The sequence below is a fragment of the Ostrea edulis genome, chromosome 7 (assembly GCF_947568905.1).
Source record: "Ostrea edulis chromosome 7, xbOstEdul1.1, whole genome shotgun sequence".
Classification (NCBI taxonomy): domain Eukaryota; kingdom Metazoa; phylum Mollusca; class Bivalvia; order Ostreida; family Ostreidae; genus Ostrea; species Ostrea edulis.
Genome location: NC_079170.1, coordinates 60,534,742 through 60,551,579, shown reverse-complemented (window position 1 = coordinate 60,551,579; position 16,838 = coordinate 60,534,742). Strand labels below are relative to the sequence as shown.

Here is a 16,838-nt window from a genome sequence, read left to right as displayed (position 1 = left end):
GACGTGTACCAAAGTAAGTTAGGGTCGTGATGTCAGGTATGCGAATTAACTAGGGTACGAATTATATGGGGAACCGTTTGTAATTCAAAGTAGCAAACGATTTCCGGTAAGGTATCGAATGAAAACAATGTCGAAGAATGAGAGAGAATTGTCAAAGGACGTAAAAGAAAGGATTGTAATTCTAAATTCAAAGGGATTTAATGACAACAAAATTAGTGAATCATTGGGAATCCATTGAAGCACTGTTTGACGAGTTTTGAAAAAATTCCGTCAAAAAGAAAGTGTTAAAAACGATCCCCGGAGTGGAAGGCCCCGAGTGATAGATGAGAGGGGTGATCAGAAACTTTATCGCATTCTGAAAACTAATAGAAGACAATTTCTTCAAGACATTACATCAACTTTTAATAGGAATGAAGGTACAAATGTGTCCATGAGAACTGTTCGTCGTAAGTTACACCAGGAAGGATACAGGAGGGGCAAAATTCAGAAAACGCTTACAATCGCTAAAGTCAACAAACAACGCCGAATTTTGTGGTGCCGAGGAAAAGACATTGGAAACCTGAACAGAACAGTGGTAGAAAGTTATTTTCTCAGACGAAACACAGGTAGTCATTGGACAAAATAGCTCTGTAAGTTTGTGGAGAAAATCGTCCGAGAAGAGGAAACCTTACCGTCTGAACCAACGCAAAACGCCCGTGAGAGGAAGTTGTATGTTTTAGGGGTGTATTACCTATTATGGTATAGGTGTTCGTGCACCTGTTGATAGAAATCTAAACTCAGCAAAGTATATTGAATTACTGGATAATCACTTATGGCCTGTTGTTGTCAAAGTTTTTGGAATCAGCAATTTATTTTCCAAGACGATAATTCCACCCTCACTCCTCTAGACAGACCAATACTTGGAAACAAGAAAACGGTATTACAAAATTCAACTGGCCTGCACAGTCCCCGGACCTTAATGTCATTGAAAATGTCTGGCGTTGTATCAAAATCAAACTGTCCCGTGAGTTTGATGATATTAAAAACCGGGATGACCTAATGGCTGCAGTGACAAAAATTTGGAATGGCCTCTCTCAAACATATATCCGTAGCTTCCATGCTTCAATATCTTCAAAACTACGATAAGTTATTATTCAGAAAGACTTTGCAACAAAATACTAGAAAAAAATGGTAAATAAATAATGTTTATTTCATTGAAAGTTGGTTTTTTCCATGCAGCTGTTATTTACATTGTGATGACGTCAGCCATGTTTGTTGCAATACTTTTGGCCACTCAGTGTATATTGAATTTAAATCCGCGATTTAATTTTCAATGGAGTGAATAAAAATGGGGCATATCATTAAAAAAAAGTCTATTGATTTCCTATGTTAATATTTAAATTATGATTATCATTTATGCTATATAATTATTTGGTAAAATATGAAAAGTGTCATCAGCACTATTTAAGGAATGTCTTTAATTCTGGGGCAAGTTATACGAGTATAACCTGGTTTGGGTCAGTTTACGCTTTTTTATAATCGGCGAATTCCTTATAATTTAATGGAGACAAATATACTAACGTTCGTTTATCAAAATGTACATAAACTCGGAAAAATACAAGTCAACTGAGCTGTGCAATGATTCACTTAGCAACAACGACGAAGTGTTTACATGTAGCTTTTGAAGGTCGCCATCTTAATTCGTTGTCAATTTGTCTTAGTTCAACAGAGCCTAGCCTATTCATTAAATTATTGTATCGAAGGTGAAGTTTGTCATGACAGAAAATATGTGTACACTTTGCTTGCAATGCGTATTTCGCTGCCCCTTAGAGATTGACTTTAAAGTCGCTCATCTCCGGCAGATTGAGGAAATACGGAAAATTGCCGCATTGTTTAGGCCTAGATCTACCCAAAATAAATCTTCAAATATCAGAAAATGCAATAATTTGCGGCTTTTAACTCTGTGAAAACTTCTACTGCATGAAAACTTACCCTTGCACGCAAAGTTGTCACTAATAGTAAATCCAACACAAGAAAACATGTAAGCAAGTAACAAATCGCGATCCACATGTCAATTTGATTGACGTCATGTGGTAAAATGTGACGTATGATTTTTTTTTTGTTTGCTTTGTTGAAAGGCGGATCAGCAATGAAACACCCCCCCCCTTTCCCCAGGACAATTCTTACTTGGTAAATCATTAATTCGAATATAATATCTTTGTTTTAATATATTTCAAAATTATTCGATCATCATACAGAGAAAGGTGATTTACAACAGTGATTAGCGTACAAGTAGATACTAATTGACAACGAGAAAACAGTATGTGTATCAAACCGAAGTATCTTATTGTAGACGTTGACTTTCTATTCCAAAGAAGACTGAAAACAGTGCTGCGATGTAAATTTAGAGAGAGAAAAAAATAGTTCCGGCTTCTGGTTGTCAAAAAGGTGTGTCCCCATACCAAACCAGGTTATACAAAAATATGCTGCGTTCCTCAATTGGAATTTGATCAATCAGAGACAAGGATACAATAAGAATTAAATTATTTGACAATAATTGTATAAAGTACCTGAAGGGGTGATGTTGGTTTGACAAATCGACGGCCATTGATTTGTGGTCCTCTCGGAACTGAAATGAAACAATTTGCCGTTGTGTATCTGTCTTTACGAATAAAATGAATAATCAATGGTGTTTCTAAGTTATCTCTCTCTTTCTCTATATCTCCCTTTCAATCCATAAAATGGGGTTAACATCACCCATTACACTAGAAAGTAATTAAGGTATAGACAGGGGTGATTTAAACAGAGAAACACAGAAAATGTGTACTTACGTAGAAGGGCAAAGTTAAGAAAGAACAATTGCTTAGTAACTCCTGGTGTCACGATAGGAACAGGATTTTGTTTCAGCGTCCACTGTGTAGCCGTTAGGTGTGTCAGAGGCACATTGACGGTGTTAGTACCAGCTGGTGAGAGCCTACAGATAAACAACGTGTCATCATTTGTATCATCATGTAATCTGATTATTGTCCTTGTCTTCAAACTTAAATTTCTTGTTTGTGTAGGGATCCAAAATTGGTACATATTTTTCATCGTGTTAAATTATTGTTCAAAATTAGTGATGTTAAAATGTGTATTTCTCCTCCGTATACGATAGAAAATATGTTCAGTGGACCCCGCTCCTTCTTTATTCCTGTATTATCAAATCGTATTCTCTATTTATTGTTATTACATTAATTATGTGTATTGTTCGGGGGAACAAAAATAAATCTATGAGCCAAGTATAAGGTATGCATTTTGCCGGTTCTGACTTTACATAAACATAATTCACAACTTCTAACTTTTACATACACATAATTTACAGCTTCTAACTGTACATACACAAAATTTCCTGCATTTATCTTTATATACACACAATTTACAGATTCCAACTTTGCTTACACATAATTTACAGCTTCTAACTTTTCTTAGGCCTACACATGATTTACAAACTGTAACTTTACCTACACATGGTATACAGCTTGCAACTCACTGTACTCGATATTCAGATTCTAGCATAACATACAAATACATGTAATTTACAGTTACTAACTTTACAGATTCTAACGCGTACTACTACACCATTTAAAACGTCCCGTTCCGATAAAAACCGTTCCGTTCCCATATCAAACCGTCCAGTTTTTCGTTCCTAGCCCAAAGCGTTCCTCTTTCATCTGAAACCGTCCGTTCTCTCAAAGCAATCATTCCCTCAAACCGTTCGTTCTCTAATGATCATTTGGAATTCGAACGTCAGTTTGTTATCGTAGGACAATATGCGCTTTGGCCAGCTGGAAAAAGACTAATACCTCTCTTCATTGTACACAATATTTTGAAGTTGTACAAAAATGGAGTTCTGCAGTTCAAATCCGTAAAAGTTTACAGTTCATCACAACATAACGGAGCATAAATGTATTTTCATTTTGGGGTAAAAGTCAAATTTACTTTCATCAAGATTATGAATGGACATCATCAACTTACTGGAGAAGAAAATATGTGAAAATGGATTATTCGTTTTGAAACCAATACATGGATAGACGAGTAATGATAATATCACTGTTAATTGGTTTTTTTTTTGGTCGATTGGGGAGTTCGAAACAAACAAAATGTCAAATTATAAGATCTACTTTACGTACGCATAACTCTTTGCCTAACATGTTTCAAAATGCTGCAAATGTTGAAAAATTAAATTTAATGAAATATTTGTTAAAATTCTTACTCGCGTGTTGTCATCTTAAAAAGCAGGTATGAAGTGATCGAGATACTAAGAGTTCCCAGAGTAACGGTGTACATGCACTAGTCTACGGGGGAGTGGACACGGAGTCCACCCTATAGGTCCCCGTCTCAAGTGACATTGGCTTTTCTTGATATCCCTTTTTAAATTTTGACAGATGTCTTCAGAACCCTTTTAATGTACATGTATCAAATGGATCCTATTTTGATCAACAACCAGACAGTAGAGAATGTAAATGACTTTATTTATTTGGAAAGTAAAATTACAAAAGATGGAAACTCAGAAATCGATGTTGATCACCGTCTATCCAAAGCCAGAGGAGCCTTTGCACGTTTAAAGAAAATCTGAAATTCCTCAAAAATCAAACTTTACACGAAAATCAAGATCTTCAAAAGCAATGTAATTTCAGTTCTTTTATATGGTTCAGAATCCTGGAAAGTCACAAAAACTGTCTGCAATAAACTTGATGTTTTCCAGAGGAGATGTTTAAGAAGAATTCTAAAAGTTTTTGGCCAAACAGAATATCAAACAGAGAAATTTACAACAAAACTAAAACAACAGCAGTATCAGAGGAAATTAAGAAGAGGAGGTGGCGCTGGCTAGGCCATGTTTTGAGAATGGATCCCACATCGATCCCACACGTTGCTCTAAGATGGACACCAGCAGGGAAGAGGAAAAGAGGTCGCCCAAAAGAATCATGGAGGAGAGAAGTAGAAAGAGAGATGAAGGAACAAGGATAGACTTGGGGACAACTAAAGACTTGGTCTCAAGACAGAGCATACTGGATGTCTCTAGTGGAAGCCTTATGTGCAAACCAGCACGAAGAGGACTAAGTAAGTATCAAATGGGTACCATTACATGTACCGTCAACCTTTCATGATATTGATACAATGCAGGCATTCTCCTATAGGATTTTAACACAAAATAAATCATTTGTATTGAAAATAATTATTATCAATGATTTTCAAATTAGAATCCTTACGCAACTAAGTTAGAAGGGCTTCCATAATAAAATGCACTATAATTATTGGGTGAAATTACACCTCAAATTCACAGGTATCTTTACACTTGTTACGGTTAAATACCGAGACGATGCTACCCATATGTTGACTGTGACTGAGCTACCGTAAATTTCCCCCAGGGTAATTTCTCGTGACCTCAGTTGAATATCCCGTAACACTTTTGTTTGGGAAACAGCAAGAGACGCTATTTGTAAACTAAGGTTCAGGTTCATGCGGATTACCAGTTGAATTTCTGTTGATATACTCAGAAATAAATAAAAAGCTTTTACATGAAAAATGTTGGGAACAAATGCATACTCGAACTAAACATGCTACATGTAACGTCGATATATAAGACAGACATTGCGCCTTGCACTTTTCAAAAGCATAAATATATCTAGAATATATTTTTAAAAATTTATATTGCTTTTTATAGCAGATGAACCTGAACTTTGCCATTGTTTCTGTTGAATGAGATAATTTATGTATATAAGGAAATTTTTAAACGCATCAGTCATTCAGATTAGAGGCGAATTCAGGGTCACAGTATAATATTAAAATCATTTTCGTGCATACTATTAATTTAAAATGGAGAGTGATTTGATATCATGAAGGAGTAATATACAACCATTTGAAAAGAAAAGTTTTCACGTATACAGTTTATCACTTGTTAACGGTAGTAAATAAAGACAAAATAAATGACACTTTCCCCGCGATACAACAATAAGAATATGTACATGTACGTTGTGACGTACTTTTTCATTGTGAGGTCATATGGTGCGAAGTGCACAGAGGTGCATTTATAATAGCACTGTGATTTTTCTCGGATAACTTTAACTGAGCTGCGTAATTATCATTCATCATTGAATAACATGTACATGTATTGCTCTATTAAATTGGATACATTTACTTCAAATGAGTGGAGGGGCCTCCGTGGCCGAGTGGTTAGAGCATCGCGTTCAAAATCACACCGTCTCTCACCTCTGTCGGCGCGGGTTCGAATCTTGCTCGCGCCGGTAAATGAAAAAAGTTTCCCAGTTTACTTTCGGAAGGTTGTTGGTCTCTTCCCAGGTACATTGTATCTGGGTTCTCTCTTCCACCAATAAAAAACTGGGCGCCACCAGATAACTGAACAATTGTTGAGTGTGGCGAAAAACATCAATCAATCAATCAATCAAATATGCATATGATAAAATTTCAAACAGTTTACCGCACTACTGTGATTTACATTAGTACATCAAAATGAACCATTGGTTAAAGGTAACAAAAATGTATGCAATACATGTACACACTGAATTCCTCTTTAAGATTTCGTGTGCATTAAGTAATCGACAAACAATAATAGCATTCTTGAGTAAAGAGTGACAATGTAACACTGAGGCAGGCTACTGAGATGCAAGTTGATGTTAAAGGAATTTTAATAGTCTCATTTAAAATCAACATTTCGAAAATTCTATGGCCGTTATAATCGTCTAGCGTAACATGCTGTCTGACGTGTTTCATACCAATTGCTATACAGTTCTTGACACACTGACTTTGACTATGGATTATTCCGTTTTCCAGATCGGGATACAGGGCTAAAGGTGGTTGTGACCGGTCGACAGGGGATGCTTACTCCTCCTAGGCGACTGATCTCACCTCTGGTATATCCAGGGGCTCGTGTTTGCCCAACTCCTTATATGAGATACATGTATGATATTGATCACTATTCCCTATATTCACCTTTCATAATATTAAAATCAGAGCTAGTCAGATATTACGCAATTCCATTTGTACTGTTTTAAAAGTGTGATTCTGTTTTCTATCGATTACATTACATAAATTTTAATATTCCCAGGTGAAATTTAAGGCACATATAACTATATACATTAAAGGAACATGGACACGATTTGAGCAAAAGTTTATCTCATTTTACTTTTCTATTTTTAATATTTAGAATCCTTAAATAAGCTACATTGTATTTCTAATGTTTAGCAAATATTGAATATCAGTTGTCAAGACACATCAAAGATACATACCTCATAATTGTTTGTTATGTAAACAAGGCTAGCGCCTTGTTTTTTATTTACACAGGTTAAATATATAAGTAGAAGTTCGTTTAAAGCACATTTTGTATTCAAAAGTTAATTCTGAATGCAATTAAATAGGTTCTAGTGTTTGACACATCTCACTTTCTTTTAAACATGCTATTCTCTATTTAGCCATATATGTGTAAACAAAAACATGATACGGGCTTTGTTTACATTTCAAAAAATTGCGAGTGCTCTATCTCGCCTGTAACTCAATAACTCATATTCAAATTTTGGTTGACCACTAGAAAAACTTTAGTTAAGCATTGCAAAAAAATATGGAACAATAGTATTTGAAAATTGTCAGTTTAAATCGTGTCCATGACCCTTTAATATATTTCCATCTCCGTCATTTCATTTTAAGATATTCATAATATTAATCAAATTAAACTTTTATCTCGGGAATTTATATCTCTCTTTTCCGCAATGTCTATGTACGATAATCTACAGTGCGATAGTCGCTCCAAAGAGCGATGGTCACGTCAAAATGCGATGGTTCGTTGACGTTACGGACGCCAAAGTGCGTTGGTCCCTCTCCTATAGGCACACTACGACAAAGTGCGATGGCCCATCTCCTATAGGCACACTACGACAAAGTGCGATGGCCCGTCATTTGCAGGCGCACCACACCAAAGTGCGATGGTTTGACACTCCATAGTCCGATGGTATGGGGTAGAGTAAAGTTTGTGAAATCACGTAATTATGACGTCATTGGCAACGACTTTTAAGATCAAACCGAAGAAGTGCAACGTCAGTTTGCACCAATGCAGGTTCTTTCTGCTGACAAAAACGTCTTCGGGATATTGGAGGCATGCCCGGGTGATTAAGATTGGCATGGACGATAGCAAGGGCAAGGCTTACACTGTTGAGGATTGTGGGAACGGCAAAGTTTAAGTACATATCTACTTCGCCCAAACATGCTTTAATTCATGATCATTCACTACTTGTGATGTACACATAATAAAGTCTGAGGGAGTATGTTATAATGCAGAACATCCTATGCGATTTCGCGTTTGAAAATGTTGTGTTTATTAACACGACACCTAAATGGTAGTGAAATAAGTTTTTATCATTATTACCATTTTGCATGGATTTTGCATTTATATATATATATATATATATATATATATATATATATATATATATATATATCAGTGACACAATACACGGCTGGTACAGTTTCACTTTTACAAAGCAACGGACTTGTACGTTTCACTTCATCGCACTTTGGTGTATTAATGTGTACCATCGAACTTTGGCGCATGAGTGAGGACCATCGCACTTTGGCGTGTCAAACCATCAGAGTTTGGCGCAGACCTTCGCACTTTGGCGTGGTCATTGTATTTTGGAGTCTAATCGCACTTTGGAGTCTTACATATATAAAAAGTGTCCCGGCCAAACCGTTCATTCCCATCTTCGACCAAAGCGTTCTGTTCTCCATGAAAAACGTTCCTTCCAAATCTCAAAGCGTTCTGTTCCCGATAAAAAGTGTTCCGTTCTCGCTGAGAACCATTCTACTGTTCGTTTCCCAAATAAAACCGTTCGTTCCTTAACCTTACAACGTTCATTCACCGTTCCACTGGTGTAATAGTACACTTCAGAGTCTGAACATACACATTGTTTACAGACTGTAACGTTTGTAAACGTGATATGCAGATTGTAACTGTACCCACATATACTTTAAATACATTTTATACATACAAATTTACACACTTAACATACAGATAACAATTTTTCGTACCAATGATATACAGATTGTAGTTTCATGTGTACATGATTTTCAGATTAAAACCTAACAGACACATATATTTCTTACTGGTACATATGGCTTGAAGAACGGAACGTAAACGTCAGCTATATTTACATAATATAACCTATAGTTAGCTTCCCATATGCGTGATTTACAGAACATTATTTATAGTCTACTTACCCATACACACGGTTTACAGCCACACAAGGAGAACTAGGTCGGCACTGTCGAGGCATGATTCTTGGTTCACGCTCATCATCCTCTCCATAATAATTCAAGACAGCGTGTGTACGATCAGGATGAATAATAGGTTCCTGTGGGATTATCATATAAACTAAGAGTTAGGATGTTGTATCAGCTTAGGCATAGGGAAAACAATATGCATCCAATGTATAGATAGAAAGGTAGGTATAGAGAAAAACCAAAGATACATATTAATACAGATAACTCAATTAAATATAGCATAGTTACCCCATATATATATCCATCAAATATCAATACTTACATTTGAAATAGAATGTTTAATGTAGAACCTCAGATTAATAAAGGTGAAGATAACGAACATTGTTCAATCTCATAACTTATAAAACGAATACTAAATAAAGAACTTGGCAAACACGGAGCCTTTCACACAACAGTGGCGGGATCAGGTGTCTAGGAGGAGAAAGCGGCCCTTGTCGACCAGTCACATTCGTTCTGAGCCCTGTCTTGATCAGACATGGATCCTATGTCTTGACCAGGTAAATGGAGAAATCCGTAGCTAAAATCAGTGTGCCAAGAACAGCCTAATAATCAGTTTGAAACACGTCAGACAGCATTCACACAATGATAAGTTGTATTGGTAAACTAGATCATTATATCGACCATAGAATTTGCGAACTGTTGACTTTGAATAAGAGTGTTGAGTCCCTTACACCATCAACTTGATTGTCAGTAGCCTGTCTCGATTTAGAAACTGATCAAACGCATAACAAGTATAAGGAATATTGCTACATAAATAAGGGAAGTTCACGATGGAGAAGCTGAAATTATCCAGTTTGTCATAAAGTTGAATTATTAGCTTGCCGTTAATATTGATTTTCAGTAACATATCTAAGTAGAAGGCAGATGTGGATGACCCTGTGGTGTCTTTTATCTCGAGTTCAGATGGATATATCGAAACGACATATGGACGAAAATGATTCTTCCCAATAGATAAAACGTCATCGATATATTTAAATGTCGAGTTGAAGGCTAAGGCAAAATATGTTTCTGCTCATGTAGAAGTTTTTCAATAAACTCTGCTTCTTAAAAATATAAAGATAATTCAGCTAACAAATGAGCACAATTCGTGCCCACAAGAATACAAACACACTTTTAGAAGACCTGATCACTAAAGACTACGAAGATATTGTCAATGGGGAATTTAGCACATTCTTTTATTTCAACTTCAGAGTACTTGCACGTGGAATATGAGTGCTGTTTAACACAGTAATCCAAAAACTGACTTTGTTAAACAACACTCTGATTTCACGCACAAGTACTCTGAAGTTGACAAAAACAACATGCTCGAGTTCCTCATTGACAATATTTTCGTAGTCTTTGGCGATCAGATCTTCCAACAGTCTGTTGAAATTCCCATGGGCACGAATTGTGCTCCGTTGTTACCTGAGCTGTTTCTATATTCATATGAAGCAGAATGTATTCAAAAACTTCTATGTGAGAAAAAAACCCATCTTGCTGTGGCCTTAAATTCGATATTTAGATATATCAGCGACGCGTTTTTGTCTATTAACAATAATAACTTTCATTCATACATATATGTCGATTCGATATATCCCTTTGAGCTCAAAATAAAAGACACCACAGAGTCGTCCACTTCTGCTTTACACTTAGATATTTTATTGAAAGTAGATATTAATGGCAAATTGACAACTCAACTGTATGACATACGGGATGATTTCAGCTTCTCCATCGTCAACTTCCCATATTCATGTAACAATATTCCATTATCACCCGCATATGGTGTTTATATCTCTCAACTGGTTATAGTCAGTTTTTAAATCGAGGCAAGCTACTGACAAACAAGTTAATGGTACAGGATTTCAACAGTCTCGATTAAAGTCAGCATTTCACAAATTATATGGTCGTTATAACGATCTAGTTCGTCAATACAACTTATCATTGGGTCAAATGCTGTCCGGAGTGTTTCAGACCGATTGTTAGGCTGTTTCTTGGCACACTGATTTTAACTACGTATAACCCCTATTACCTGATCAGGATGTAGGGCTCACATCGGGTTTGACCGGTCGACAGGGGATGCTCACTCCTCCTAGGCACCTGATCCCACTTCTGGTGTGTCCAGTGGTCCGTGTTTGCCCAACTATCTATTTTGTATTGCTTATACGAGTTGTGAGATTGATCACTGTTCGTTATATATACCTTTTATGTATGACTAATCACTAGAATCTTTTTTTTTCATTTTTGCTAAAGAAGCAACTATTTATGATGTCAAAAAGTCTTGTTTTTAATTTAGGAATGGCCGTATAAAGCGTGAAAGAGTTTTAAGTTTAAGTGCACAGGGTGCAAATAACTAGCATAGATAATAAAGCTTAGATGAAAATATATCTGTAGTATAAATATGTTTGTTACATGTAGTAAATATATAGCTCAAAAGAATACGATTTCATAAACTGAAGATCAATATAGTATGAATGCAAAAGACCCCTCAAATTAATATTGCATAGATAATTGAATAGATCTAGAACCTTCTATGAATACAGTAAATGTTAAACGAGCACAAAAAACCTAAGATATATATAACATAGAGATTAAGATTTGTGTATAATTCCATATATATATATATATATATATATATATATATATATATGCTATCAGAGATAAACACGACTGAAGAAAACCGGTAACACGGTCGAAATATTTCTACAAAGTGTTTAGAGTTTTTTCTGTATTTTACTTCAAAAAAAAAGAGACTTTATACATATATATATATATATATATATATATATATATATATATATATAGCTTACACCTATTGTAATAGTAAAGATCTCCAAGAATATACCCCTGTAGCTTTTTTTGTTGCAGTTGAAAAGAAGTTGATGTAATAGTTGTCTATTGGTCGTCCGGTAAATATGATGAAATCTACTCTCTCGGCAGGTTGAATAGCCACACTGTCAGCTTTGAAAGGATCAACGTCTTGTCCATCAAATGCAACAATGATGAGCATATGCTGCGATTGACCAAGAACAAATATCTCAACGTTAGAGACAAAATCGAAAAATCCAGAGTAATAAGTGTATAAAATGAATGGAATATATCAAATTACCTGTAGAGGGGATGTTTATATTATGATGAGGGCTGTACATACGCGCTTTATTCTAAAGTTTTAATTTTTGATTATGCAGTGAGAATTACATCGGTGAGATGCAACAAACATCACTATCATTTCACCAAAAGAAAACCGTTTATTAAACTGACATTTATTATCAATACTAGCATACATACGTCATCAATAGAAATTTCCAAAGGATCGGTGAATGCTGAATTGATAACTCTAAATCGATAGTATCTATTCTGGATGACTATAAATTTTTCCAGTGGTATCCAAGGTTTCTCTGGGGCATTGATGTCGTTCAGTATATACTTTCTTCCTGCATAGGAAAACGTAATAATAGAATATCTTCCCTGTATAGATATACTAACGGGGGAAAAACGGTGCCTTATTTAATATATGAAAAAATAATTTTAGAAAATAACAATGAACAAATCTTATTTTTTGTAATACTGTTAACAAATGTGTTCGTTAAAACATTTCATAATCCATTAATGTTAACATCGAACGACGTCAATTTCAGCACACTCGAAAGACACTGGTATTCGAACTTGAATTAACAAAGTTAATAACGCGTGTGACCACCATTTGCATTCACGCATGCTTGACAACGGCGCCTCATTTGATGCCAATAAAGTGTTCAGAAATGATTGAGGAATGTTGTTCCAGATGTTGGTTAAAGCCTGGCCTAAATCAGGTAATGTCACTGGCTGAGTTGGTAAATGGCGTAGACGTCTTTCCATTTCATCCCAGACGTGCTCGATTGGCAATAGATCGAGGGAAACAGCTTGCCAAGGCAAGACATCGACAATATGTTGAACAGAAAAGTCCCTGACTACACGTGCAACATGTGGCCTTGCGTTGTCTTGCTGCAGAGTGATGTGATTTTGCTGTTTCTGTATGAAGGGTATCACATGGCGCTGAATAATTTCGTCTCGATAGCGTACACCGGTGAGATTTCCATTGACAATTTGTAGGGGGATCTTTTCACATGCTGTTATTCCACCCCACACCATAACGCAACCTCCACCGAATTGTCGACGTTGCACAACACACGCGTTCTGGTACCGCTCCCCAACACGACAACACACTCTACAACGGTCGTCACTGCTTTCCAAATGAAATCTGGATTCATCAGTGAATAGAATATTGGTCCAGTCCTGTATTCTGAATCGCAGATGTCGTCTGCATCACGCTAGTCTAGCGATACGATGACGTTGAAGCAGTATTGGGCGCACCGTTGGACGTCTTGGTTTGATGTTGTGCTCGCGCAGACGATTAAGCACAACTCTTGGACTGATTGGTTGAAGTCCAGAAATGCTACGAGCAGTCAAATTTGCTCTGTATGGAAACGATTTCTCAGATTCACAATCTAATGTAGTTGTCCTGTCGACGTGACTCACACGATGACGCCCAGAACGTGGTCGATCCCGAGTGTTACGAGATTGTTGGAAACGTCTCCATAATGACTGGATAGTGCTCCGATGAACTCCAAATTGTCTTGCTACGATGTTTTGTGCCATTCCAGTTTGAAGCATCCCAACAGCACGATTACGTTGGTTTTCGCTGAGTCGTGGCATGACAGAATGGTAAATTTTGTTAAAACGAACGTGCTTTCCTTAACGAATAGTGTCCAAACAAACATTTTACACTTCTTATTCCAAACAGTATTGGCCAGTAAAACTCGTGCGTAAGAACACTTCAATAAACAACATGTGTTCACTAACCATGAAAAAGTCCGTGCATCTGAGTCGGGTACTATCCGATATTGTTCAAAAACATTACCTTTATCAATTGTTTAGATTTTATAAATATAAACAATAAATATAGAAAAAGTATACCGAATTTTACAATGGATTTTCTTTTCTCCGCTAGTATATATTCAATTATCTATTCTGAATGGAATGCTACAGAAAAAATCGTTTGAATAACTATAATGTAAAACTTTTAAATTTGCATACCTCTTCCATTGACAAGACCAGTATTCAAATGATAAATCACACCTGATTCATCAGGATGCTGCAAAAGTGGTTCACATTTGCCGTCGTACTCTTCCAAGCTAACAGAAGAAAATAAAACGATGGTGGTTTATTAGACTGCCTGTATTATGCTTAAGAAACAAAGTTCGAGTTTTTGTGGATAATGTCGGGTAACTTTAAGGTCGAGAAATGTTGCTTTGAAATATAAAAGTCGAGGTGATAGCATTTCCAGATCGATGAGGGTATCCTGCATCGACGAAAACAAGAATGTCATTCCAACTGCGTCTCAGAAATAATTGCCTATAGAGCTAAAAATTAGGTAACTTCGTTAAGTCATACCAGTTTTAAAAATAGACTACACATATAAATGTGTTTTGCTCACCAAAAGGTGAGGTGGTAGTGTATGGTAACATTTATTTTTTAAAATATTATTTCAAGTATCTGATTTGATGACGGATTATATCCACTGCTTAATTTGAATACACAGTCCAAGAAAGTTACACTAATGTGCAAAAACTTAAACTTTTCTGCATGTACATCCCCATGTTTGTTTGCATATGTATCGATCTCGGAATGCAGATGATTGATTAATATTGAATGTCAAATATTCTTAATCTATTTATGAATTTGTTTTTCAACATATATTGAATAATTGTATGACTATAAATTGAATTACCAGTTATCGACTCTATTACCAAAACACGAAATGCAAGTGATATGTGTATAATTTTATTCGTAATCAGTTATGTACATGATACATATAAAGGTATCTCGCAGAATGACCGCGGTATTCCTTGATCTTTGCAATAACTATGGTAGAATAGGTGGTAAATACCTGTATTAAATTGCTCATGGGGATCATGTAGACAGGTGTCAATTCTGAGTGAAATTGTTAATCTCAACATGCCCCTATTGGTTATGGTAATATAAGCCATAAAAAAATCACCAAAAAGGCAAATGTTTAAACAAACCTTCAAACACAAATTCTCTGTCGTAATAATATCGAAGCACTAAGGTAATGATCATTTTTACAGAATGACTATCGGTGGTAATTTGTGCGAGATTGCGCTGCACACTATGTCATTGGCAACAAGGTATAACAATGTATGACAACATAAAGTATTTATACACACATTATCGACTCTTATAAAACCTGTATTTTGATCAGCAACCACGGTAAATATTATGGTCGGCAATGAAATGTGAGAATGGGCGACAATATATACCGGGCAACGACAGGGCAGCATAAGTTCACAATGCAAATTTTAGTACTTACACACCAAAGCTTGATACGTCAGCAACTAATTTTTCTAGACTTCCAACGTTAAACCAATTAGTGACGATGGCTATAAACTCAGCATGGACATCTGGTATTGCCTCGGACTGGAAATGCTAAAAATGCATACACATATCATGAAATAAAACATGAATAAAGATGCTGAGTACATGCAGGTGTGAATTTGTTACTGTAACAGTTTTAGTTAAACAAAATGTTTAGAGGAATATGGAATGAATATGACTTTTAAGAATATGTGTTTTAATTTCCTTGCAATTTATGTCAGGTACTAAACACATTGCGTGTATTTATTAAATCTGTGTAATATCATTCTTTACAATTGGTGGTCTAATCCTCGGTAGAACGATTAAAGCCCCCACTATCCCATCAGAACGTAGAGTGCCGGTATGTCCATGATACCAATGGGTCCCTGATGGCGAGGCAAGGAATCTGCATTAACAAAAATTAACTGCTAAGGTGTAAGAAATTGCATATAAAGTAAATTGAAAAAGATTTTGAGTCACCATTGAATTTCAAACTTTAAAGAGGGTGATCCGAGGGTGATCCAGAGCATTTGCAAAAGGGGGTGGAACCCAATGTTTTGTTTTCGGATTTGGGGAGTGTTGAAGAAACCGTATGGCAAAGTGGAATCATTTACACACGAATTACTTGGATTTCTTATACATGTATTACTGGGATTAATGGATATTAGTACAATTACTAACTATTACTGACAATTAGTCAGATTACTAAGTATTAGAGGGATTACTAAACATTGCATCTTGTAGGGTTCCTGAAAATCATTTTGCAATCATGAGAGTTTGTAGGATTACTGATAAGCGGTTGGGTGAATAAATATTGGCTGCATTGCTAACCATTATTATGAGAGTTAAATATTTAACGGAGTAATGATGACAAAAGCTTTTGTCTAGTAGTAGTTGTTTTCACCATGTGTGGGCTCAGAAATTATTCAAATTTAAAAACAATTGATTAAGCATAATCATGAGATATACATATTTCAGTAAACACCCCCTCACACAACAACCACACACACACAATTAGTGCATGTGTACATGCACAGCAATAATAACCAAAGGGTTTTAAGAAATTTTGAAAATCTCGAAAAAATGCAAAAGATTTACTTTATTTTAGTTGGATGGAATTTGCAATATGTAGAATTATA

General features: G+C 35.8%; 1 protein-coding gene across 1 annotated transcript in view; it reads right to left on the bottom strand.

Moving 5' to 3' along the window:
- The window catches only part of LOC130048300 (uncharacterized), a 56,490-nt gene that overhangs the window by 20,177 nt on the left and 19,475 nt on the right, over positions 1–16,838 (bottom strand). Inside the window, exons 4-11 of the mRNA XM_056144890.1 lie at positions 15,994–16,105; positions 15,656–15,771; positions 14,362–14,459; positions 12,574–12,719; positions 12,131–12,298; positions 9,247–9,380; positions 2,811–2,953; positions 2,550–2,608 (exon numbers count right to left, since the gene is read on the bottom strand). Coding sequence (XP_056000865.1) covers positions 2,550–2,608; positions 2,811–2,953; positions 9,247–9,380; positions 12,131–12,298; positions 12,574–12,719; positions 14,362–14,459; positions 15,656–15,771; positions 15,994–16,105 — 976 coding nt within the window. The remainder of the gene's footprint in view (positions 1–2,549; positions 2,609–2,810; positions 2,954–9,246; positions 9,381–12,130; positions 12,299–12,573; positions 12,720–14,361; positions 14,460–15,655; positions 15,772–15,993; positions 16,106–16,838) is intronic.